This window comes from Neodiprion virginianus, chromosome 5 (genome assembly GCF_021901495.1).
Source record: "Neodiprion virginianus isolate iyNeoVirg1 chromosome 5, iyNeoVirg1.1, whole genome shotgun sequence".
Taxonomy (NCBI): Eukaryota; Metazoa; Arthropoda; class Insecta; order Hymenoptera; family Diprionidae; genus Neodiprion; species Neodiprion virginianus.
The window spans coordinates 8,101,247-8,128,537 of NC_060881.1; the positions used below are offsets into that span (position 1 = coordinate 8,101,247).

The following is a 27,291-nucleotide window of genomic DNA, read 5'->3' on the forward strand; positions in this document are numbered from 1 at the left end:
AAGTTTTACACTATTTTCCTTCTTTTTCCATTCCTTATCGTAGCCATAAATTAATAACGAGTCATAACCGGAAGATAAAAATTATAATCAGATGCACCAAGGTCGCGAAAAGAAAGTACCGAATCGACTCGGTATCGGGCGGCAGTTGGTAAATATTAAAAACAGCAAATTCGCATATAAATTTTGTCACATTCTGTGGGGAAACAGTTTACAGAGGGGCATCGATCCTGCTCGAGGTTTTTACCAGATTTTTACATGCATGGCTACGTCTTCCTGGCATTTAAATAATGTGAAATTTAAATAATCACATGTAGAATCGATGCTGAATTTCGTCATACATGTATCTTACACGTTTCCTAACAATTAATCTCAAATGACTGGATGCATAGATGTTACTAACTTTAGCTTATATTTATATGTATTAAGATTATATACGTAAACTTTGTGAATTTACCAAGGTGTGTGTGTTTGTGTGTATATGATAAATTTGCATACGTTATGCTGTAATAATTAAACAGTTGATCTTATAACATTTTAAAGATTATATCGGTATTACAAGTTAACCTCGATCGCGGATTCTACCGATAAGCAGCTGTTCTGTATACGTCACATACATCACAGTCTAAAGTCGTGGATCTATCCTTAGGACATAGAATCGAATCATTATCTACTTTAAGGAGATAGGCATACATGTACTTTGGGTGTTGTGTGCGCGGCGCTTGACGTAAAAGGTGCGATGACTGGTATTGGTATTGTTATACCGAGTATTGGGCCTCTGGCCTGTAATATGGTCATGGTCATCGCGGCGGATCACCCCAGGGCCTTACTTCGGGCCTTAAGGACTGACTCAACGAAAGCAGTGTCGCTCAATTTTCGAAACCCGGTAAAAACTCATTGACAAACGGATTTCTTAAAACTAGAGGGTGATTTTCGGCATCCGAAATATTCTAGGCTAAATAGTTCAATTTATTTTCAGCTCGATTTCGCTTCTGTTATTGGTTCGAAACTGGGGAAATTGTACTCAGTATGCATTGAGTGCAATCAGTGAAAAACGCTAAAACACCGCGTTAAGATCCGACTTTTTTTTACTCAAGGGCGATTTTCTACCTTCATAATCTGTTGTATCAAAAAGTCCAGTCAATCTTCATCACCAACTCCGTATCTAACTAATTGATATCGGAACTATTAACTTACGAGTACCCTTTTCTCTCATCTCATGGATAGCGCAAACTAAGATGGATAGCGATGCGAAAACAGGAAATTGAAGTTAAGGTTGTCGGGTAAGGTGACAAAGTTTTTAAAAAAATTGACCGTCGCATAATACTGAACAAGGTCAAGACGGTACGAGGATATTAAAAAAGCAAGAAGTAAAAAGTAAAATGCAAACATAAATAAATGACTAAAAAAAAAAAAAAAAAACCCATACCAACAAGACAAAAATAAAAGTAAAAATCGAGTGATAAGTTGAAAATAAAATTGAATTGATCGTTTGGCGAGTTACCCTGAGCCATGACCCAGATTCGTTCCTGTCTCTTGCGGCTCGCAAGCTGGAAATTGCCTCGGGGATTACCGGTAGTATAACGTACATGTCTTATGCGTTCGACGTGAATAATATATTAAGATTTTTACTGACGAAGGTTTGAATGTGTTTGGAAAAAAAGTGTCCAATTACGAATCAACCAATCCCCGTATATGCTATAAAAATTTTCTATCGCATTCGATGATAATTTGTTCAAATTTCCGGTCTATTTTCACTGTGCGCAAGTTTATCGTGAATGTTCGGTTGCGTCAATGCAGGCGCTTTTTGCGCGCTCAATAAATCATGGAAAGGCCGCTTGGACATCATTCGGTAGGACACCAACATTATTGGACGCCAAAAAAAAAAATGGAAGTAGTATTGGACGCAGAGATTTATCCGTGTCCGATCGGACTCTTTACAATCGTTTCGATCCTCAGGGTCCAATGGTTATGTCGAATAAATCTTAATATTGCGTATGAATATTTGTTTGTTTTACTCACGACAAGGGTAGAATTTCTACTGTTGAGAGTGGTACACTGGGACTGGTAAAAGCTAATTATTTCATATATTTCATGTATCTCTGTATGCATGTCCTTCTCCTCAACGTTATAAATGGGGACTAAAAATCGCTGACCGCCAACCGGATATCGCTGCATCGGCGCGCTAATCATAACACGTAATATTTTCTAGAAATTAATATGCAACGCGCATAAAATGTATCAACCGATACAGTTATTTCTCAATTTTCGCAATAAGCGCAACAATTTAATGTATCGAGATGTTGTCATTGACACACGTAAAGCAATTGAATGTTTCCGTTTCATTAGTCATTTCCAAGAATCTGACATATGGAAATCCAGTCTTTAGATCATATCTCATATCGCATGCTCGTTTAATTATCACATTTTACACAATACGAGAAGGCAAGCATACACGCACGTGTTTGCGTAGAGAAATCACATTTTTGTTTTCGATAACGTACGTAGATTTTTGGTGTGCGTAGAGCTCAGCCCGGGGCTGGAGATCAGATAACGACCCTTCAATCTATACCTATGACGTGATTTAATTTCAATATTAATTTCGGCTTCGTTTTGTTCGTGTGAATGTCCATCTCGCTGTCAGAAATGGTTTGGAGCTACACGGTAGACGGAGAGCCTTGAAAGTCATTTTGTGAACGCTGCAACCGTAGGCGTCAGAACTTGAGAAGTTCTTCCTACACGCGTATAGTGTGCGCATTGAGTACACATAAGTAATAAGAATGAGAGTCTGCGGCCAGCCAGCCTTACGGCGAATTTGCGAAGGTTGTATATATACCTGTGTCATTGGCTTATTGAACTGTTCTCAACTAATCCCGTCACCGATTATAATTTTGATAACACCCGGTGCTTTGGGCCCGTTCGAAGGATGTTTGTTGAACGATGAAGGAGACAGAACTGTGGGAGAGACAAGTTTGACAAATTGGTTAAATATATAACCATAAAATAAATTTGTTATCGCAAACAACGACTTTAGAATGCTCAAAACAGTAAACCATTCTGCATTTATGTTCCACGATTGAATTATATATTATTGGAAACATTTTTGTTTGATATTAGATCCCTCGCTATAAAACAATATTATAAATCTTTATTCCTATATCCATTAGCTTATTTTTTTGGACAAAGAAAAATATTTTTCTCGCAATATCAAGAGCCGTGTTAACGTTAACATACATGCGGAATAACGACGGTAAGGACAATAAAATGCAGAACGGTTGGAATTGCCTGTATTTATTAGCTTATAAGCACATTGAGCCTTGACTTCTTCGATTATTAACCGATAGAAATCTCGCCGGTGATTTTGTATCCACAAGCCATTTTGTAATAATTATTGTATTCATAAAGACTGCTAAGCGTCGTCACTGACCCGCTCAATTGCGGTGCAAAATTGCGGTGCAACGATCACGTTATTATGAAACTGATGCATGGCGTTCTAGCGAAAGTCTACTCACCTGTGGAGTTATTACACCTTATGCACAATCTATTGATGATATCTGCAGCTTGTTATCCCACAATAATGCTCCCTTGTTCTAATGTTACGCTAATTACACTCAATCATAGGCACATATACGAATGTATGCCCGCGTGTTTCCGCCTGTACTGCAGAAGTTGTAACCAACGATGCGTGATGGTTAAGTGCGAGGTCAGGTAGCGTTGACATTCCTTGGAACTATCTCGATCTCGACAACTTCTGACTTCATCAGCTGTCTAAAATCCCGGTAAACAGAATCAAATGTCTTGTTTCAAGTGTTTACGTTAATAGAGGTAAGAAAACAAAAAAATATCGAACCTCGTGTAACATATCGAAGGAACGAAAGAACAAAACGTTGTTTTATTTAAAAAAAAAAAAATCAAAAAAACAAAAACAGTTCCATCGTTTGTAGTTACTTGTTAGGTATTCCTAACCAATGTCAAATTGATTACGTACCTACTAATATACCTAGGCCACGATAATATTTTGCATTTATTTCATTCGACGTGCCCTTCGAGAATATATACTGCTCCAGAATGATATATAGTTGCATGCATACCGTATTCGTTGGTGTTTATACCCGTAACGTTTGTCCATAGAGGTACAGCATTAATTTATAGATCAACATATTACGTATACGTTGATTATTTTATATTATAGTTGTTGCGTTGCGTTAAGTAAAAAGCATTGGTTTGTAAATTGAAAGCTGCAATTATCAATCCCCAAGGTGGTACGCAACAGCTTGTAATTAATTATGTCTATTACTTGCACATCAGCTGTACTTCTGATATAATAGTTCGCTTCTTAAGATCGCTGACACGTTTTCTTTCGACACCAGTTTGTAAATAATAGTACGATTTTTACATTATAATTCTTCATCTACGTGTTTGGTATAAATACTACATATGGTATAAATTTCATAAGCAGCTGGAGCTGTTTAATTAAGGTTTGATAATTACGGTGTAAACGCGTATTATTTGAACATTTTGTGCGTGCTTGCGTGCCTTTCGTGACTAATTGCGTGGTATATGCCTGTAATGTATCTACGAGCCAACTCTTCCCTTCCGAATCGGATCAAGAACGTACGAGCGGATCGTTACAGTGAACAGTCTGACATGAGTAATTGTTTACCTTTACAGAAATTGTTAACACATCGGAATCGCACGGACATACGAGCATCGGCAGGTGGTTTGTTCGTGCATAAAACAACTTTCTTGGAACAGTGATTTCATTTACAGCGTATATCGTAGTGTTGTGATATCGGGCCATCAGAGAACATGTCAGTGTTCCGCTCAAAGATACATTTACCTCTGTAGCTATTGCAGCCTCCAAGGTTGAGCCTCCTAATTTTACGGTTACACAATCTACTTGTTCAATAGACCCCGCGGAGTTACGTGCAAATGGTAATCTTCGTCTTCGTGATTTCTTCTCATTAAATATCGTTCGCACTATTCTTCAGTAACGCGGTTTCTCAAGAAGTTAGACTCTCACGAAGAGCTCGTCGAGACTTCATTGTTATGTACTAAATTGTGCATTAATCTATACAATAACCTGATTGAAAAGACACCCAAAAATATGCGTACACCGTTATGGATTTTATAAACACACATCTTTTTAACCTCGTTCATTGTCAGATTTTTCTCAGGAAGTCCTATAGGCGTATACATGTATGTGTATAGGCTTCGTATACAACTACTCATAAATTAATAGAGATTCCCATGCGAAGTTTATTACAGTACATTACTTCTTGATAATCGCCGCCTTGACTGGGATGAGATTTTGGCCTCTTTTGCAAGACACGCGGGTCTCTCCGTATTTAGCTTATATTTAATTGTAGAAAAAAGATAATACGAAAGGTTTTGTCGTTACCAATTTCTAAATAATACAAGTTGCGTGAGACTTGATTATTGACAAAAGGTAGATACCTTAAAACTATTACTTTGTACTTCGATTGTAGGTCAGTGTACCTGTAAATGGGATGACGCAATATCCAATATTTACGAACTAGACTGTGATGACATGTTCCCGTTGCATAATTGACACCGAAGCCCCTCATAGATAAAAACGAGGCAACGCACGCACCTCGTGCTTCAATACGTTTACGTAAAAGTTAAACCAATTTGTCAGCAGGGCGGCTCGTTTTCCTCCAGCAGTAAAATGTAAGGTGATCGAGGTCTGCAGGGTGTGGGTGGCGTGAAAAAGATGCAAGTTACACGTCAGAGAGGGACACACTAAAGTTCGAAATGGATTAGGCGATAACACTGATCTCTTAATGATGTCGCGTGCCTCGGGTATTTTCCAAACTGCAGTTCTAATCAGTCGTGGCTAAAGTACAGAAGGAAAATTTCTCTCACACTAATTACGTTGAATTTTTATAATTTATGGACGATCATGGACGACCCGTATAATTTATCTGTGATTAAATTTTCCACTGAATTGTCGCAGAGGGTGATAATAATACGACGACGATGGTGAAATAATTCTCAAACTGAAACAAATGTTCAGATAATTCTCGACGGTGAGCCGGACAACCTGCGGAACTGAAATAAACTCATTGCCAGCTCTTAAACGTCGTTTGCACGACAATGAAATATATTTGGGAAAGTATTATAAAAACTTAAAAATTACCATAGTATTAAAGTCAGCCGCTGCCTAACGGTGGGAATATTTTTATTGGATCGTGATCAGAGAATGCTCGAGAGAACCCCTTCTCCGATCTTGGTACCGGCCGCACTTGACCCATATCTTATTATTCGTTCAGCGTCCGGATGTGTTATAACTCTTAATACCGGCAGACGAGGTTGTGGTGTTTATGTATGTACCTTTCAAACGATAAGCCTTAAGCCATAAAAACGGCGGCTGCGACCGAAGAGTGTTGAGTCAAGTTAAGGCATTGTGCCGCAGATCGGTCGCCGGATAAACCGGACGTCCTTTCGTTTATTTCCTTTCTGTGTGAGTGTATAGCTTCCGCAAAAATCGCCAACCACGGGAAGGGGTCATACTTGACCGGTATACGAGAAGGTCACGACCTCATCGAGGTCTTTAAAGGTTCGCCGGCAGGCCGATCACTCATAGCTGACGAATGTCGCTCACGCGCAGGCGCATAAACCGAGCAACGCTGCATGTCCGACAGAAGCGAAAGTATTTAAAGGAGGGAGCGAGCCTTGCAGAAGGCTACTAGTTAGTGAACAGGCATAAGCTCAGTGTGGTCCGCCCTGGTGCCTGAAAGAGCATCCAAAGAGCTTCAAGATCGGCTCTTAAAAAGCTCTTTAGGAAATCATCCTCTCCCCGCAGCAATTGCCGAACAATTGAATTTACACGAGTTGTTCAGTTTCAGTGGAACTTAGTGCCGCACATTTCACGTCTGTTTGAGCTGTGCATAAAAGTGCCATATACCTTAGCCGTTAACTAAGAAAATCGTTGTTTTTTTTTGTTGTTGGTTGGTTTTGCTCTTCTTTCGTTTATTATATGTTTTGTTTTTTTTTTTTTTTTATTGGAGAGGAAATTTCTTGCCAGTATTAAATTTAATCTCACAGCCAATATATTACAAACGGTGAGAAGTGAATATTTTTTTATCGCAATAAGGATAACAATAGATGCGGGCTTAACTGAGACTGATGAATCTATAATCTTTGAAAATTTTGAAAATTCATTTCTCAAGACAAATGGGAATAATTTTCTAGTTCTTATTGTAGACGATAAGTCGTGCGGAACGCGGTGCTAACTGGCGCACAGAAAGCTCAAATATATATTCGAAAGGTAAATATTGGCGAACGGAAAGAGTCTTGTTACCATCGTTGAGTATTTCGAGGTATAAAAATATTTATTATAATGGAGGAAGTAATCGAAGTGCAAGTTGAAAAAAACGACCAAGTTGGCAGCTTGACGTTTTCTCCACCACCGATGAAGAAGTCCGATACCAAGGACAGCATTTCCTCGATTGACAGCGACGTCAGTTTGTCGTTCGATCGGAGAGGATCGAAAGGAGAGGAGGCGGATTTTTCGGACAGCGGAAGCTCCGACTGCGACCGGAAGACTTCAACGAGCAATAAGAAGCAAAAAACCAGTGACCAGGACTCAGGAGCAGATTGTTTGGAAGACGTCGTGCCCAGCGAGTTGGACGTTCCGGTAGTCGCGAAGTCTAAACCCAGTCCAAAAGATACCGAAGAAGATTTCTCACCACCTAGCGACGATTTGGCTGACAAAATATGCGCTCAGGTAGAGTTTTACTTCTCGGATGAGAATATAGTGAAGGACGCCTTCCTGCTGAAGCACGTTAAACGAAACAAGGAGGGATTCGTTTCCCTGAAACTCATCTCCAGCTTCAAGCGAGTGAAACACCTTAGCAGAGACTGGAGAGTCGTTGGCGCGGCTTTGGCCAGGTCAAAAAAATTAGAGGTCAATGAACTTGGGACCAAGCTGAGAAGGCTGGACCCTCTGCCAGTCTACGACCAGACGACACCGTCCAGGACGATATTGGCGGCCAGATTACCGGTCGATAAACTGTCGGTGGAAAGCGTAGCTGAGATATTTGGTTCCTGCGGGGAAATAGCGTTGATCAGAGTGCTCAGACCGGGACATCCGGCACCCGCGGAAGTCAGGCAGGCCATTTCCAAAAGGCAAGAATTGGCAACGAGCGAGGAATGCGCGTTGGTCGAATTCACGGACTCGGCATCGGCCAGAACTGCTCAGCAAATGAGTCTCGGGGATATGAGAGTTTACGAACTTCAGCAGTCGGCGGAAAAGAAGCGGAAACAACAGCCTGGCAAGAAAAACGCTGTCACGAGAATCTCTAGGGAAGAGATTTACAATTCTTCAAGCTGTGCGAGCGGATCTGAGGCCGAAGACGGCAGGTCGAGACACAGACGACCGGTTCATGGACATCCAATTTATCCCATGGCTGTTTATCCTGGGCAACCGTACCAAGGTACCGTTTGTTTACTGAGGAATAAATGTCATTTCACGGTTTTCAATTCTAGAAAGTAGACTTGACCTATAGACCACATCAAATATTCCCCGTTTCCTGCGATCACATATTATATTATTGTAATTGTATAAATAGCACATGATCTCAACTAATACTATTTAATTTTGATTACAATTAGACTTTTGTACAATGGAATAAACTTACACAATTTTAATATTTAATAGCTGAAGCTGTAACTAGATTATTTATCATTGCTATAAACTTGATGAATTAAAGAAGCACGTTATAGGTATAACAGTTTTAAAGGGTTGATCTCAGAACTGTCGACTGTTGACGTTGTGTAAAAATTAATTGACTACCGATGTTACATTGTCGAAACGTGTGGTATTAAAGAACGATTAAAAATTGTCTCCATCGCTTTTCAGGTCCTCCTTCGCCAGAGTCTTGGTTGTCAAGAAGATTATCCGCTTGTTCGATGTCCGGTTCAGACACCGGCTACATCCTGCGTCGTCTCTCTTCCTGTTCGGGTTCAGGATCGGACAGCAGTAGTTTTGGACGAAGATACTCGAGCTGTTCATCCAGTTCGGAAGCCGGCTTCCATCATCAGATTTACGCGCCTGCGACAGCCGGTTACTTTCCTCAAAATCGACGTTTCTCCTGCTGTTCCGGTTCGGGATCAGACTGTGCGACCGGATTCAACCCTTCCAGGAGAGGTTCCTCCGACTGTGGGCCATTTTTGCGAAGGCTATCCGCCTGCAGCCGAGATTCTGGCTTTGACAATGGAGCGCGAAGACTGTCAGCCTGCTCTTCCGGATCCGATGCCTCTTTCGGCAGATCCAGAAGCAATAGTGGCGGTGGCGGAGTAAACCATCTTCCCGATAATATTACCAGAATGCCTTCCGGCCCCGACGGTACTCGAGGCTTTGGCAGACCGCCGCGGATGAATATGATGATGAATCCCATGACCCCCCTAATGGCAGCCCCCATCGGGCCGTGTTAAATTTTTTTCATTAATTCCCGTTACACGATCCATGTTATTTTATATTGTTGTTGCGCATATAGCAGACGTTGTTCCCAACAATTGAAAGAGAATTTATCACGTGGAACCCCGATTGTCAGAATAGAATTTAAGAAGTCAGTAGATTTTCACCGCATATTTACTGTTTAGTATTATCGTGTAAGTACCTACGTTTAACACCGGCATCGTGTAATTTATTTTGCTCTTATTATTTCAGCAAAATTTTCTTCTTTTTGTTGCGTTTTTTTTCTATTTTTTATTTATTTTTATTTATTCTTTTGTTACTTAATATGTATATTAGATATTAATTAATTATAATCGTACTATAAGTCAGATACGCTGTTTTCGTGATGTTATTCTCGCGCAATAATGTAATATTTGGTTCAGCGAATTGTGTAAGGATCTGTTTATGTACATAGTATATACGCGTGGCATTTGCATGTGTATTTGTATACCCGTATAGTTTCTTTAGTGAAAAGGAAATGGGTAATAAAATGATGTTTGAATAATATTCCGCTATTCTAATACGGTATTTAATTATTTCACTGGTGAGTCACGTCTTAATGTACAATATATATCATATCGCCCGCCTCCGTGACTTTAGTACATATTTCGGGTAGGTTACGACTGCCTGCGTCTAACTATTATTAGGAAGAAATACACCTGGTACTTTCAAATTCGGAACGATGCAATATCCTTCCAGAACTAATATTCTTGTTAATCAGATTATTTATCGTGTAGTTCACAATGCAGGGAAAATATTACGTGTATCTTACATTCAGTAATCCGATTAGTAAAAAGCGCAGTTACGCAATGTATAGGTATAGTCCCCTCATTTCATTTTGCGTATAATATTTTCCCTGCATTTTGGTCGGAACTTGATTTGTTCATTTGGTTTACCAATTGCAGTAGCTAGCTATTCTTTAGATTGGCTGGAAACTCTAAGGCTTTTGGAATCGTGGATTTTCATCTGAACTTAGGTAGATAATCAAGTTATAGTGTCTACGTGCAGTTAGTAACTGTCAAAGAACACTTCAAAGAAATGGTATAACCCAATTCGTGTCCACACTTGGAGGTAATCTTTACTATGATGTCGAAGCATAGCTAATCGAGTTAACAGTGTCGACCTTCCGTTAATTATTACAGTTGAATACATCGGCAGCAACTTCACACAGATGAACCTGAAAACGTTGTAGTTATAAATTGTTCCTTGCATTTGCATTATTTTCAGAAAATAAATTCATAATGCAAATAAATCTCATAGACTTGCGTGCTATGAATGAAAAATAAAATCTGTAGAGCAAGTAGGATACCAAAAGAAACAACAATACGTGGCAGTACAAAACGCCCTAGAATAGGCAACCTGACGTACAAACACTGCACAATCAGTATTTTTTGCTTCGAATTCTTCTCGACGCGTAATGGTGCTGACATTACATATTGGACAAATGCATTACAAAAACGGTGGTTAAACGTATGTATAATTCATATGTATGAATATATGTGCTAGGAACAAATTACTAATTGAGAAATAGGTTGTATCAGTTAATAGCGACAGACTGCGTCGGGTTTGTGAAGCATGTCAAATCGGTTGCGCCAGTAGCGTTTACCAATCGATATTCACAGCGAGATGGGGATAGCTGCTATGTTCGCGAGCTACGTGGATCGGGATTGGAAGCCAACTTCGGACAACGGCGTACTATACCGAAGAAATTCTAATATTTAGGTTAAATGGTGTTTACATATCGGCTCCACTGTGAAATGCTAGTGTTTAGATTGACGTTGAGTGAAATGTGAGGTCTGCACGCAAGTTGGTGGCAGTCGGAAAATCATGTTTTTTCCGATAGGATGGCCAAGGGTATTGAACATACCTGAAACCGAGAAAATACGCGCTGTCGTTTGCAACAGGGATAAAATATTGTTCGCAATTCTAACGGATGACGTGGTTGCCATCTGGTATTGTAAGGTATGTAATTTCATATTTAGAAACAAAATCTACCTGTTGAAAATTTATCCGAACTCTTAGCTGTGACAGTTGAACCAACTGTCGTGTTATTCTATTTTCAAGTGTTATAACCTTCTGTTATCAACCCCTATTCTCTTTACTCTAATTTGTGACATTTATTTTCGAATGTTGTTGTCAATTCCTGTGGTTGGAAATCATCATTGACAATGCTAGTGCTTGCGCCTCGAAACATTTGCTCAATTCATCAATGCTCTTTCTACTTGCCTCGCGAAAAATTATTTGATTGTTGTACTTAATTATTGTTATATCGATATGATCAAATGTTGTCTGACAACATTTTGTGATCCATCATAAAAATATATGCAAGTTGCAATCCTTGTTTGTAACATTTCAGCCATGTGTGCCAATTGTGTTTGTAAGGCGTCCACAAGATTCTATAATAAAATACGGGGAGAATGTATTAGTCCAATGGCGTCCAGATTCAAGTATGCTGGTCATCGGGGTGAGTTATTTACCTGTAGTAGGAAAAATTGTTAATTATTTGATAAACTTTGTCGGTATTTTTGAGTTGAAGGATGTGTGTTAATATTCCACATGAGAATATAATCTGGATTTAGAGATGTGATACTTATTTACTACCATTATTTTTTGCAGACATCGGACAGCTACCTTTTATTTTATCGGTTGACAGAGTACAGAGTCGAGGGAAGAGGACTTTATGAGCAGAAAGACTCGCCTGTTAGTAGTTTAAGACGCGACAGTGCCGAATTATTCATCAAGGAGGTGATCCCACCAATTGTTTTGACTCTGGTAGGTACAATCTAAAATGAAAAACCATAACTGTGAGGAATATATTGCAAGGAAAACAACTTGAAACTTTGGGCAAAAAGCCTTTGCTTTGTCATATTTTTTAATGTTGGCAACAAAACTTTGTGTCTAATTTGATTATCATCTTCTCACATATTTCCGTATCTTCTTGCTGCCAACTGTTGGATTGTTGAATAAGTACAAAAATTTACTGTCTATCCAAAACATATATTGTGTTGTAGGAAAAGTCGGTATGGGTTGATGGTGGAATCAGTTCATTAGTCTGCATCAGGGACGAATTAATGTTAGCAACACAGACGAGTCACGTAATTCGCTACAAGTGGGATGGAAGTGTGAATCGTGATTATTCTCTCGATTTGCGTAGAATTCCATTTAGTGTCGACCAACAAGTGTCCACGTTAGCTGTGCCCATTACTGAAAATAATGTCTATGTTACGGATATTGAATATTCGCCTTTAGTCGGAGGTTTCGCCGTCACACTAAGCAATGGAAAAGCGGCATTTCTCACTGCTCAGTCGTTGAAATTTGATCCCAACGTAAGTCAGCATTTCTGTAAATATTCCTAAGATTGGTTATAATTCTTTGCAGTCGTTTCACACTTAGAAACCCCCTGTAAACCTTTTAGAAGATACAACTTTCTTTCCTTTTATGTATAACATAAAGTTAATATTCCAGCAAGTACAGGGCATATGGGCCAGAGATTTGGATGACGCGACTTGTGCTGCTGTTAATCATAAATATCGGCTTATTGCTGTTGGTAGACAAAAGTTAGTATATCCTATTCTCAATGAAAGACTGCAGTTACCAGTTTATTTTATGAACTTCCTCCCAAGTACCTATTTTTATTAAATTAATCTTTTTCTTGTAGTTCTCAAGGTGTGGTGTACTACGTCGATGAAACTACTGGTGGCTTGGAGGTTTCCCACACTCTAAGCCTTTTGTCTAAAGATTATCCCGGCACACCAGGATCTGTCAAGTGTTTAAAATGGACCCCAGATGGTTGTGCAATTGCTTTAGCTTGGGAAGGAGGTGGATTAGCAATATGGAGTACATTCGGCGCGCTGTTACTTTGCACTTTGAAATGGGATTACGGATTGAGAGTAGACTTAATGAGAGACAATCCACTACACATCCATGCAGTGGTAACGATGTTACACAAACTCATTTTCATTTTTCTGAAACAAATTCAGTTGCCGTTTTATAGCATTTATTCGTACACATGCCTTCTTTATTTAAAAGTGATCAATCTTTATTACTGATATTCAGGAATGGTCGGCAGAAGGTTACCAATTATGGATGCTTCAAGAGTCACCTGAGCCAACATTGTCTGAGGAAACTGGTAACCAAAATTTTAGTCGAAAACGGTTCCTTGTTCAGTTGGATTTTGTAAAGAGTCCTTTAACCGTAAATCCATGCATGGTAAGTAGAATGACCCAAAATTTCACCCATGAAAGTAAATTTCAGTGATTAACTTGTAATTCCATAAATTTTCGTTTTCTGCAAATGGCTCTCATATTTCTCGTCCTTATTTATTTTCCATGGAATATTTTAGAAAATATTCAGTGTCAGTTGTGTTTCAGAGTCACCATGGGCATTTATATCTGCAAGGTGAGGATCGTTTGTATTTAAATTTAGGTGGCGGAGGGGTATCGACGAGTAGCAGTGTACTGTATCCCTCAAACGAATCACCGTTAGATATTTCAAATCAGGCACTTGCCGGGTGTAAACAGTGGCTAGTTGTTCCCATACCAAGTGCGTACAGTGGCTCGAACTGGCCGATTCGGGTGTGTATCTTAACAGAAACTCCTCAATAATTCTACAAAGTTTTGGCATAATGTTTACTTCCTTTCTCACGATTTCCAGTATACTGCCATAGATGAAAAAGGGCTTAGTATAGCAGTAGCCGGTCGTGCGGGCTTGGCACATTATTCTTTACCACCCAGAAAGTGGAAACTCTTTGGTAACGAAACACAGGAGCGTGATTTCATTGTCACTGGAGGCTTGTTATGGTATCGAGGTCATCTAATTGCCGGAAGTTACTCATTGCTGGAGGATAAAGATGAGATCAGAATCTATCCCAGAGACACGCGATTAGATAATAGTTATGCAAAAAACATCAAAATGCCTGCTCAGGTTTTATTGCTGAACACATTAAAAGAAAGATTACTCACTTTTTGTGCCAATGGACAAGTCAGTATTTACGATATGGTGCTAGAAGGTGATGAAGGTGAGTTATCAAGTCTGCAACTCCACTCATTTTATCAAGAGAATGAAACTTACAATACTGACTTATTTCTATTCACAGGTACAAGTGGTATAGAGCTTACAAGAATACAGACTGTAGATATTAGCGGTCTATGTGTTCATCCAGCGTGCGTTGTGAGCGCTACGTTAACTACGATTCGTGCGGAAACAGCTGGTAGTCATCCGCATCCTGAAAGTCTATTACTAAATGTCTCTGGACGATTACTGATGGTTCAGCGCGATCACTGCAATGATAATTCTGAAGTGGTAAGACTAAAGTAACTTATTATAATACTAGGATATTACCTCGTGGTTCTGGTTTAAATTTGCTGTTTAAGATTTAATTTTGCTGTTTAATCACTAATAAGTTCAGTCATCGAGTTTAGCTTCAATATTTCACTCAGTTTATTTTCAGCTGTACGCTTGTAGTGCGCCAACAGTACTTGCATCATGTGTTGAAAATGTTTGGGTTCCTTGGAGATCACGACGAGATAAACCTCATTTGACTGAAGCATTGTGGCTGTTCTGTGGAGCTCATGGTATGAGAGTTTGGCTTCCTCTATTTCCAAGGAATCACCAAGAGAAGGCACACACATTTATGAGTAAAAGAATAATGTTGCTTTTTCATTTGAGAATATATCCAATGGCTATACTTTTTGAAGATGCAATTTTACTTGGGGCTGAAAATGATACTGTTTTATACACATCGGATACAAACTCACCGTTCTCTCTGCCTTTCAGTGTATTGGAGTTAACGGTAATTGTTGATTTTATAGTTAATTTACCATACACATGAAACATTATCTTGTTATAATTTTGATCTCTAAACTGTGCTGTCTTTTTCTAGAGTCAAGTCTACTTACATCAGATACTACGTCAATTAATTTGTCGGAATTTGGGGTACCATGCATGGGAGATTGCGCGGTCGTGTTCAGCTCTACCATATTTTCCTCATTCTTTAGAACTTCTATTACACGAGGTTTTAGAAGAAGAAGCCACCAGCAAGGAACCAATTCCTGATGCTCAATTACCCTCCATTGTTGAATTTATACGTGAATTTCCTGGTGTCTGGGCTCGTGCAGTTGTTCAATGTGCCAGAAAAACGGAAATAGCACTTTGGCCGTATCTGTTCTCCGTGGCAGGACCACCTAAGAAATTACTTCAAGACTGTCTCCAAAGACAACAGCTTGATACTGCTGCTAGTTATTTGATAATTCTACAAAATTTGGAACCCTCCTCAGTGAGCAGGCAACATGCAACTCTTTTACTTGATGCTGCTTTAGAACAGGGAAGGTGGGAACTCTCCAAAGATTTAGTACGATTCCTCAGAGCGATTGGTGAGTGATGAGCTGTAAATTTAGTTTAAGACAAGATTCACTGCAATCTAATTACTCTTTGATATTAAGTAATAGCAATTGTTATCTTTAATTAATGAGTAAAATTAAAACCAGATCCGAACGACGTGGAATCGCCCCGTACATCATGGGGCGGGACAGGCAAGCTTGGCGGACCACCGCAAACTCCTTCTGTATCTCCTCATGAAGAAGATCTGTCATTTGTCTTGGGTACTATGCAAGTATCGAGAAGTAGAAGTTACAGCACTACTACAACTCCTAAAGTTCAGATTGAAACAACGACTAAGGATGTAGCCCCATCTTCCGTTTTGGAGAAGACCAGAAATGTAGTAATGAGGCGAAAGAAGTCTGTCCCAACTGCCAAGTCTGAGAAAACTGAAAATAAGTAAGTAGTCTGTAACAGTTACGTATAACTACAAAACTATTGAGATGTAAACATATATTTGTGAAATCTATGAGCATTATTATCCTTGTGTTCTTTTGTTCAATTGACAGAGAGGGATCAGCAGAAGAATTTTTTATTGACGTTATTCTGCAGCGACATGCAAGGCGATTATTAACTGCCAGACGACTTGCAGATCTAGGAAGATTTGCTGCACGACTTGATTTTCATCTAGTTACCTGGTTTGCACGCGAACGTGACCGAGCTGCCAAAATTGATGACTATATTAGTGCCCTGAAGACAGTTCATGAAGATTTTGGATTCCCTTATCCTGTGCTGTCGTTACCAATGTTACAGAAAATCAGGCGTGCTAGTATCACTTCTTTGAGATCGATGAGATCTATTAGTATAGAACATCCCGATGAAAATGAATTAAAACCGAACTTTGCTGTCGATTTACCTGACAGTGGATACACCAGTTTACCAGGAGGCAGGCCTCCATATACAAGTTTAATATCTCCTGTTGCTAGTTTGGAATCACAGTTTCCAGCCGTCGAAGCGAAACTTGCACCGCACATGTTGCAAGGTAACTAATTGGTTTTTACATCAGATTTTGTTAACATCGGATGATGCTTATCACTTTTCTAGTATCAACAGGTGAATTTACTTTCTCATTTTTAGATGAAAGCAGTGTTTTAAGCGATTCCAGTACAGTTTGGAGGGAGGACGTTGAATCAATTGTAGGAAATGGTATTGGTCCAGTTTGCTGGGAGGCAGAGCCAGTCGAACCAACTGACATACATGTCTCTGCATCCTGTGGTTCTACGAGTCGTGGAGAGGTACAGTTGAGATACCTTCTGCAGCTCTTTTTGGAGGGTGGCTGTTTGGGCTGGGCTACTGTATTGGCTACCGTTCTCAGAGATTCACCAGCTATGGCGAGAATTGTTAGAGCTGCAAACGCTCCATCGCAGACTTTAGATTCAGTCATAAATTTACGTGACGGGCTGATAGCACTAACAAGGTGGTCAAATACTGAATGGTGAGCTGATATAAATTAATTAGTTACATGAGAAACTTTTGTCTACTCAGGTTAGGTTAGGTCATTTAAAAAAAATATTTCAAGCAAATTAGAGTGTCTGAACAATTTAAACAAACTAAAAAATCGTGACGTATGCAATAATTGTCTTTTTAGCTTGGGATACAAACCATTCATGCTTGGCATTCAAGTACACCTGACTATGTTGAATCGCTTGATATCAACAAAGCAGCAACCGGAACAGGAGCAAATTCCAGAAAGTCCATCTCCAAGCCCTGCCCCTTCGTCAGGCAGTAATCCCCGCGGAACAATTTCACGATCGAGACATTCCTCAATTAGTCATACATCAACAACTGCACCGCTAGAAGAGGAGACATCCCACGATTCCTCGTTAACTATGGAAGCTGATTTGCGTGGAAGCCTTAACAACGTTAATGTAGTGGAAAGCAATAATATTCAATCAGGGTGCATCATCTCTTAGTGTGTGAAACATAATTTTCTATATGTATAATGTTACACGTGAAATTAATTGTTAAAACGATTCGCCATCCGATTACAACCTGTTTGTTACCGTTTTATTGTTAGATTACAGGTTAGACAATGGGAATCAGTTGAGAATGGATATGCTTGCCTGCGATGTATTCAGAAATGTAGATGATTTACGTTATACACAAACCCGTAGATAAAATATGTCTGATAGAAGATAAAAGTTGACTGATCAGTCACAAAATGGTAACACTGTTGACTGTATTTGAAACGTCCGTAATGATGTACGTGCATCAGTAGTATTCCCCCATAATCAAAAATCGCACTTTTATGTATGTATTGTGCACTTAATGATCGTTGATAATTACTCGTTAGTAGAAGCATTTTTCGACTAGATAACATTTTTGTAATTGGTGAGGGTTTGAATATTCTTTCCAAGCAGCACGATAGCAATAGCAAATTACTCAAGTATATGAACTACTTGACAGCTCAATGATATTTCAATTTGAAATTATCAAGTTATCACTTCTTTGCCAAAGCTCAACGGAATCAGTCTGTGTTAGGCAACGAAAGCAAGTTAAAATGTGCAATTAATCTTTACTGATATCTAGCGTGGAATGAGAGAAGAAATACGGAGATATGTTCAGTCGTATTCTTCTATCGTATTGTTTGACTCTCTTACTTTTCAATTGGTAATTTAGAGTCGAAATGTTATTATACTAATAGGATAATACTCGTTAATATTAGACCCTCTTAGCTTAGCGGATTACGTGATGAGAAACAGATTTGCTATTCATGCGAAATAATGCTATTTTTATTGACAATTTGTACGCTCCCAGTGAAAATAGTCTTGCTTTGCGAGTGGTAATTTCGATCTGCTTGTCAAAGATAGTAGCAGATCTATAATGTAAGATTTATTCTGATTTTTTATCACTTATGATGTATGATATTATTAATAACAATTCATTACTTTTATCTCTACGAACGAATCTTATTATGAGAGTAAGAAAGGTGGTACAACTTTTTCTTGTGGCAAATCAAAACTGGCGTCACAAAATTGCTAGTGGGCAATCTGCTTGACAGAATTGCTGGAGTTCAGTACTGGAATAATTTGAAAGTTCCGCACTTCATTGAAGGACTGTAAAAAAACTGGAAATAGAATGTATAATAAATTATTCAATCTGTAGTGATGCAACGATGCAGGAATCAGTCTAATAGCAATCTTTCAAATATTCGATATTCGTACATAAGTATAGCCTGTTCAAAACGATGACAGGCAGAAGTAGGAGGATTAGCAAATGATATTCACATCTGTGGTTTTTACACAGTACAGGTGAAGGTAACGATGTCAATAACTGGAGTTCAAGTATCTCGTGCATAACGAAGTGAGAAGAGTCCATTCAGATCGAGAAGGCTAAAAATAATTAGAAGTCAATAAGTTACCTTTATACATATATATTGTAAAATATTATTTCGTAAATATATATTATATTTTCTCATAATTTTATTCTGTTACTCTGAGCATAACTGTGACGAACTTTACGGTCTGTATTATATAAGTGGATTTCGCTAAGTATTGTAGGTATCCTTAACATTCCCCTTAACAAGATGGAAAAAATGGTTGTATCCGAAAATTGGACAGATTTACCGCTTTACTTATTCGCTCTAAGATTTCAGGACTGTGAAAAACGCTTCAATGAATTTACTGAACTTAACAACGCAGGAATTTCGGTGCAATTACCGTTAGCTTATTGTTAGTCTTACGCCATTTCGATTACCCCAGTTAGTCAAAGATGCCACTTCATATTTCATTCAGCGTAAGTCTTTCTAAGGAAGAGTCGAAATTTCAAAATCAAATTTCCCTTCCATGCATAGACCGTGGGGTTTGGCTACCACCCCTAAAAAAATCTGTGCAGCAGGGGGGGGGGGGGGACTAAAGGCCCAAGGGGCATTCGGGTCCGGCAGTCGACCCTAGGATTCAACCGACAAACGCCAGTCGGTGGAAGTCCCGTTCGTTCCCTAGGGGTGAGTGTACAGACTATATTGGTGTTTTCAAGGGTAAGTGAATGCAGTTTTTTTTTTTGTTATTTCATAATTTTTTATTCTTCATAGCTATAATAAATGTTTCTGTATCGATTTTGTCAGTGGAGGCAGCAAAACTACGGAGAATTTTTGACCTCAAGCCGCCTGTATTTTTGGCGTATAATTCGGTAATTTTTACATATTATTCTAGCGTCTCGCACCTTTTCTAGGTTGTGGCAGTAATTTTTTGCCATAACTGCGCACCATAAATTTTGTCATTGTCCTTAATTATTATTATTATTTAATAATTTGTGTATTTCCTACAATAAATACTCATTTTGTATGACTTTCAACTTTTAGGCCATGTAGTGGAGACCTAAGAAGTAACCCTGAATTTTATTCGATTTTTTGAAAGCCTAGAAAACTTTGAAAATGCGACTGTTTCAAAGACCCAGAGCAGACGTATACTTCGACTTCTTACATGCGGGCGATTCAATAGTTCTTCCTCGTCATTTCCTCGCGAGTGCAAAAACTGCAATGTGATTCGTATATAACCTGAATTGATGCATAATTAATTATATCTAAACAGCACCGTGGTGAAAAACTATGGACGAAAGGCAACTAGACGCTGATTGCACGTTAATCAGAGCGTGTGTGGTGTAAATTGGATCTGTTATTGGAGGAATAATTTTTTTTTGCGGCAGAGCATACATCTCATCTGCAGTGAGTCTCTTTCGGAAACGGAGACGTGCAAGTCGTCCTACAACTGAGGAACAGACACCTGAGATAGGGAGCAATTATTTATCGGAAAATCCAACACTACAACGAAGTTCATACCCTGCAACACCACTAAAGTCCGATTTCGTGACCTCATAAGCATCTTATATATACAGGCATATTACTATGCCGATAAAATTCGTACATCATCGTACATCATACATCATACATCGTACATCATCATACATCATACATAGTATTGAAGTTCGAAACCAAAGTTTGGATGGTCGGATGTTCGCGGGATGTTCAGAAAGTGACGTCACTCAAGATTTTTTTTCTCTTGACGTCATCGATCTACAGTAATCAGCTAGCCGAATTCCTCAGTCTGGAAACAACCGCACAGTTGAGCGGACGGATGAAAATCGCGCTCCGCAGATTTCGAGTACCGGGTTCTCTACCTCCTGGATCCTGCGTTCCGCGTCGGCTTCCTGGTGCAACTCGAGTTCCAGGACGAACGCTCCGTAGTTTCTGCGCTCCAGGTCCGCTACCTGGTGAGACTCGACTTCCAGGACAAACGCTCCGTGGCTTCTGCGCTCCAGGTTCACTACCTGGAGGAACTCGACTGCCAAGACAAACGCTGCGTAGTTTCTATGTTCCAGGTCCGCTACCTGGTGAAACTCGACTTCCAGGACAAGCGCTCCGTGGTTCCTGCGCTCCAGGTCTGCTACCTGGTGATACTCGACTTCCAGGACAAGCGCTCCGTAGTTCTGGCTGTCCAGGTCCTTGACCTGGTGACTTTTGACATTCAGGACTAATTATCCGTAGTTCTCCAGTTTTTCGTACCGCTCCGTGGTTCCTGCGCTCAAGGTCCGCTACCTGGAGAAACTCGAGTTCCAGAACAGGCGATCCGTAGTTTCTGTGCTCCAGGTCCACGACCTGGTGAAACTCGACGTCAGGGACAAGCGCTCCGTAGTTTCTGCGCTCCAGGTTCGCTACCTGGTGAAACTCGAATTCCAGGACAAACGCTCCGTGATTTCTGCGCTCCTGGTCCACTACTGGGAGAAACTCGACTTCCAGGACAAGCACTCCGTAGTTCTCCAGTTTTTCGTAGCACTCCATGGTTCCTGCGCTCAAGGTCCACTACCTGGTGGAGCTCGACTTCCAGGACAAGCGCTTCGTGGTTCCTGCGCTCGACGTCCACTACCTGGTGAAACTTGATTCTATGACAAGCGCTCTGTAGTTTCTATGCTCCAGGTCCGCTACCTAGTGAAACTAGACTTCCAGAACAAGCGTTCCGTAGTTCTGGTTTTCCAGGTCCTTGACCCGGTGACTTAAATTTTGACCCTCCGGACTAATTTTCAAGTTTACAAGTTTGATTATTGAAAACGTCGTGTTCTGTGCTAGCAACCCAATATGCATGCTTCAGATAACATTTTGAATCGGAAAAAGAAACGAACGACCAGGATCAACAAATTGCAATTGGTGAGTGGTTGGCATTGTATACATACAGGAATACATGACAATAACTTCGTTCAATTGGAGATAGAATTGCTGTGCCTAGTGTTTCAAATCTGTCAGCACTTGGCTGATTGTTCTGTGGTATTTTTTGACGAAATTAATTGTCATAACATCACAATACGTTAAACTTACATGCATGTGTAAACGTGATTTGTAGCATTATATAGAAAAAATCTTAATGGCAGATGCGGCTTGCGTCACATGTACAAAGGCAGTGTTCATTCTGTATACTGTGAAGCGAATACCAGAATTTTTAGGAAATCATCGTGCCCCAGTCTCCCCTGCAATTATGTCATTTGGTAGAACACTGACAACGAGTCAGCGAGCGCACGAGCACAAAACCAGTTACACTAGGCATCCGAACCCGAGCGAGCTTTACAGAGCGAGTGTTTTAAAACTAGTTATTTTTAATTAGCGCATCATTCTATTATCGATGTACCAAAATAACCCAAAAAACCGTGATATCCTATTATTTGTCGAGCTCAAACGTGAAAGGTAACGATTTTTACCAAGAAATTTCTGAACGAAAATGAATGTGATTTAACGTTGTTTTATGAGTTATTTAGTTCATCGATGATGAAAATATACGTCAATTCAAAGTTTTTATGTGTTCTTATACTGAAAATATTTATTACTATTCAAGGTATAATGCAAAGTGGTTGGCGGTGGTTGGAGGTGGTCAGAGGTGGACGAAAAGGACAAGAATTTGTGCTCGGTGAGTTTAGCATGTTTATAATATTCAATTGCAATTGTAATTATATTTTATCTAAAATTTATTAAACTTGTCACGTTTACAATAGATTATTTCAATTCATTTTTCGCGCAAACACAAATTCAGTGGCTATAAATGCGTAAATAAAATTTATTCTACAATGGATTATTTAATTAATTATATTAATCCTTACACAATATTTTTGATGTGTTCTTATACTGGAAATATTTATTACTATTCAAGGTACAACTGAAGGTCGTTAGCGGTGGTCGTTGGAGGTGTTCGGAAGAGGACGAGGGGGAGGACGAGGAGGACGAGGATTTGTGCTCGGTGAGTTTAACTTTATTATAATATTTAATGGCAATTGTAGTTATATTTGATCTCAAATTTTGTAAACTTGTCACGTTTACAATAAATTATTTCAATTCATTCTCCGCGCAAGTCCAAATTCAGTAGCTGTCAATGCGCAAGTAAAATTTCTTTACTTTTTGATAAGTTTCTCATAATCTTCTTCGTATAATGTGTCAATAGAAAAATTATATTTAATCCGTACACAATATTTTCAAGTGTTCTAAATTTCACGAAAAATATTTATTAATATTCAAGGTATAACCCAAGGTGGTTAGCGGTGGTCGTTAGAGGTAGTTGGCGGGGGTTGCCGGTGGTAGAGGAGGAAGACGAGGAGGAGGACGAGGAAGAGGAGGACGAGGATTTGTGCTCGGTGAGTAAAACATTTTTATATTATTTAATGGCAATTGTAATTATATTTTACAAAAATTTTTAATCTTGTCACGTTTACAATAAATTATTGCAATTCATTTTTCGCGCAAGCCCAACTTCAGTGGCTATCATTGCGATAGTAAAATTCCTATAAGTTTTTATAATTTTCTCATAATCTTCTTGGTGAAATGTGTCAATACAAAAGTTATAATAATCCTTACACAATATTTTTGATGTGTTCTAATAGTTAAAATATTTATTAGTGTTCGATGTATAACCCGAGGTGGTCAGTGGTGGTCGTTGGAGGTGGTTGGCGGTAGTTGGAGGTGGTCGGTGGTGGTTAGAGGTGGTTACGGGTGATCGTGCGGGACGAGGAGGAAGACAAGGAGGAGAAGGACGAGGATTTATGCATGGTGAGTTTTTTATTTTTATAACATTTTTATAATATTTGGTAGCAAGGTTGATTATATTTTATCTGAAATTTTTTTAACTTGTCATGTTTACAATAATTCATTTAAATTTTTCTTCGTTCAAGCACAAATTCAGTAGCTATAAATGCGCTGATAAAATTTATTATTTTATTAATTTGATAAATAATTATATAAATCCTCACACAATATTTTTGACGTGTTCTTATACTGAAAATATTTATTACTATTCAAGGTATGACCCGAGGTGGTCAGCGGTGGTCGCTGGAGGTGGTCAAAGGCGGTAAGAAGTGTTTGCGGCTGATCGAGGGTGACGAGAAGGACGGAGCTCGTCAAAGGTGATTGAAGGTAGCGCGATGGTGGTGAGGTGTTGGGGTGGTGTGGTCATGGGTTGTTGGGGTGTTGGGATAGTGGAGTGATGGGGTGGTGGGGTAAAGCTGTGGTCTACCTCTACCATACCCTACTCCTACTACTACTACTCTTACTTCTACTGTTCCTACTTCTACGTTAACTCCAACTCCTACTCCAACTCCCACTACTCCAACTTCTTCATCTACTACTACTCCTACTCTAAATCCTACTCCTACTCCTACTTCTGATCCTACTCCTACTCCTACTCCTGATCCCACACCTATTCCTACTCCTAATTCTGAATATTGATGTTATGAAATATATAGACTGCATGTCAAATTAAATCCCATATCGGAACGAACAATTCTTTTATTGTCATATTATAGCCAATTATTGTAAATAATCTAGTATGTTTCCCAGAAAATTATGAAATTTATAGTATGCATCACGTATTGATCACAAATAAATCATGAATATCGCTCGCTATTTCTCTCCTGTTGGTCCTACGCTCTTTTCGCTGCGTTTACTGAGTTCCTGGGGGTCCAATTAGTCAGGAAAGGGTCATTCAAATCGAATCCGAGACCAAAAAATTTCAGCTTCGGAAATAAAGAAAAAGTAAGACTAACCCCTTTGTATTTTTGGCGAAAATTTTCGCGATTTTGAAAAGTGCTGGAATAAATTCTTTCTGGCACTAGTCCGACGTGATTTTGCGAGAGAAATCGATTGGGCGCAGTCCCAATAGGCTGCGATCGACAGATCAGAAGTTACAGCCAAAAAACGAGAACCTGAGTTTTCGACATTGTTCAGCTGGTGCTTTTTCGCTCGCCATTTCTCTCCTGTTGGTCCCACGCTCTTTTCGCTGCGTTCTCTGAGTTCCTGAGGGTCCAATTGGTCAAAAAATGGTCATACAAATCGATTCTGAGACGGAAGATTTTTCGGTCAAAAAAAAAGGAAGGTTAACCCCTTTGTATTTTCGGCGGAAATTTTCGCGATTTTGAAAAGTGCTGGAATAAATTCTTTCTAGCAGTAGTCCGACGTAATTTTGCGAGGGAAATCGATTGGGCGCGGTCCCAATAGGCTGCGATTAACGGATCAAAAGTTACGGCCAAAAAACGAGAACCTGAGTTTTCGACATTTTTCAGCTGGTGCTTTTTCGCTCGCCATTTCTCTCCGGTTGGTCCCACGCTCTTTTGGCTGCGTTTTCTGAGTTCCTGGGGGTCCAATTGGTCGGAAAAGGGTCATACAAATCAATTCTGAGACGGAAGATTTTTCGGTCGAGAAAAAAGGAAGGTTAACCCCTTTGTATTTTTGGCGAAAATTTTCGCGATTTTGAAAAGTGCTGGAATAAATTCTTTCTGGCAGTAGTCCGACGTAATTTTGCGAGTGAAATCGATTGGGCGCAGTCCCAATAGGCTGAGATCAACGGATCAAAAGTTACAGCCAAAAAACGAGAACCTAAAGGCTGACGCCGACTAGACCGTGGCGGACGGCGGCGGACGGCGGCGAAATTTTCGCTCATACAGTTATCCATATAGGTGTTCACACTAGACGGCGGCGGACCGCGGCGGACCGCGGCAATTTTTCGCGAGTTCCAGGTTGGGAATATTTCGGCGGTGCGCCGCGCATCGCCGCGCATCGCCGTCGTCTAGTGTGAACACCCGACCGATGCCGAAATTCATCCCAAGTATAAAAATAGGGAAACCTGCGTTACTTTGATGTAAATGGTTATGGTTTACAAGGATTCTTTTCATTCTCTCCGCTGTTCTTGCGAAAAATAAATGTATTCATTTTTACATCTTAAATAAATCCTACGGATATTAAATAAATGTTACGCAAGTAATTACTTCATTTTTAAAGAAATTTAAGTAAATGTGAGTTTTAGAACAACAAGTTATGATCAACGGATTATTTTATGTAAAAAATTTATTTTTTTCTCATTGTTCGGGTATGATGCTGATTTCATGAAGACTGTTTTTTATTTTGCGTATTAATTTTTATGCATAAGAAATGAGAGAGCATATTTTGAGCTAAAATTTATTTCATTTTTACTATACATATATTATATGTATAATAGGGTGTTTCAAAATAAAAAAATTCACGATTTTCCAACGAGCCACACCCGAAATAGTTTAGGTAGAAACAAAAATTCTGGCGAAAGATGAGCATTGTCGGTTGATTTTTAATCCTTTTTTCCTTTTTATCGAATTTATGATGGACAATTGTTAGTAATTTTATTTCGTGTTAAACACTTCTTCATCCATAATGAGTAATCAAGAAGTAGTGGCAAATATGCATGATTATTTATTGTGTGCCCATGACGACTGAGACAAATCGTGGTCATCAGATAATTGATAAATATCTCTTTTTCGTAGAAACAGTATCGGCGGGTGGTCACGCGACTATAGTGGGCGCATCTCACGGTAACTGCGCCGCGGTCCGCCGCGGTCCGCCGCGGTGCAGTGGGTGTCAGCCTTAACTTTTGAAATGTCCTACCATTTCCGAACACCTCCAACCATCCTATTTACCTATATTACTAGATTAGCTATTATATGAAAAGAGAAGAATTATTCACTTCGAAATGGGATTCTATTCGACGCGCGCTCGATGTATTCCATAACATTAGTATTCATAATTATTTCAACAACTTTTCATTTGCTCTCTCGATCTTGAATTTTCGTAGGCATATAACCAAAACGCTGTTCTAGCTAGTTGAGAGTGAAGTATCTACGTTGGGTAGAGAAGCAAAATTGTTTTTCGAAAAGTATTCGGATGGAAAAAAATTCAGAGTAACTGTAATACATCACGGATGCGCTAATTTTGAACGAGATGAAATGGATGCTTCGTATATGAGATAGTATTTAACGCTGCGTAGTGATTTAAAGACCTAAAAAGGTGATAGGAAGAGAATGAACGAAGCTTCTTAACACTTCGAGTGTATTTTAACACACATTTGAAAGATACGAGCAAAATTTTTCATCATCCAACTGTCGCAGAACGGCAGCGTTATCGGCTGACCCGTTAAGTAAAGGATATATCTTCAGTCAACGGCTGA

At 39.4% G+C, this 27,291-nt stretch overlaps 2 protein-coding genes and 1 long non-coding RNA gene across 4 annotated transcripts; all 3 read left to right on the forward strand.

Annotated features, from left to right (window-relative positions):
• Positions 1–6,211: 6,211 nt before the first annotated feature.
• LOC124305130 (la-related protein 6) lies at positions 6,212–9,985 on the forward strand. The gene is made up of 2 exons (XM_046764206.1): positions 6,212–8,456; positions 8,882–9,985. The coding sequence occupies exons 1-2, from the start codon at positions 7,361–7,363 to the stop codon at positions 9,454–9,456; spliced, it is 1,671 nt and encodes a 556-aa protein (XP_046620162.1). The 5' UTR covers positions 6,212–7,360; the 3' UTR covers positions 9,457–9,985.
• Positions 9,986–11,133: 1,148 nt separating this feature from the next.
• On the forward strand, positions 11,134–19,273 carry LOC124304841 (guanine nucleotide exchange factor subunit Rich). Its single transcript, XM_046763542.1, has 16 exons — positions 11,134–11,440; positions 11,835–11,942; positions 12,095–12,250; positions 12,490–12,804; positions 12,944–13,035; positions 13,137–13,410; positions 13,535–13,687; positions 13,849–14,052; positions 14,132–14,495; positions 14,574–14,779; positions 14,928–15,269; positions 15,360–15,849; positions 15,964–16,252; positions 16,363–16,835; positions 16,931–17,288; positions 17,442–19,273. The coding sequence occupies exons 1-16, from the start codon at positions 11,306–11,308 to the stop codon at positions 17,764–17,766; spliced, it is 4,284 nt and encodes a 1,427-aa protein (XP_046619498.1). The 5' UTR covers positions 11,134–11,305; the 3' UTR covers positions 17,767–19,273.
• Positions 19,274–21,184: 1,911 nt separating this feature from the next.
• LOC124304442 (uncharacterized) lies at positions 21,185–24,315 on the forward strand. Of its 2 annotated transcripts, none has more exons than XR_006908191.1 (4): positions 21,185–21,229; positions 23,347–23,401; positions 23,787–23,873; positions 24,124–24,315. It is a non-coding gene; the product is annotated as an uncharacterized LOC124304442 (long non-coding RNA). The 2 variants fall into 2 exon arrangements; XR_006908190.1 differs by lacking the exon at positions 21,185–21,229 and adding an exon at positions 23,041–23,070 and having other exon boundaries at positions 23,347–23,461; positions 23,724–23,873.
• Positions 24,316–27,291: the final 2,976 nt, after the last annotated feature.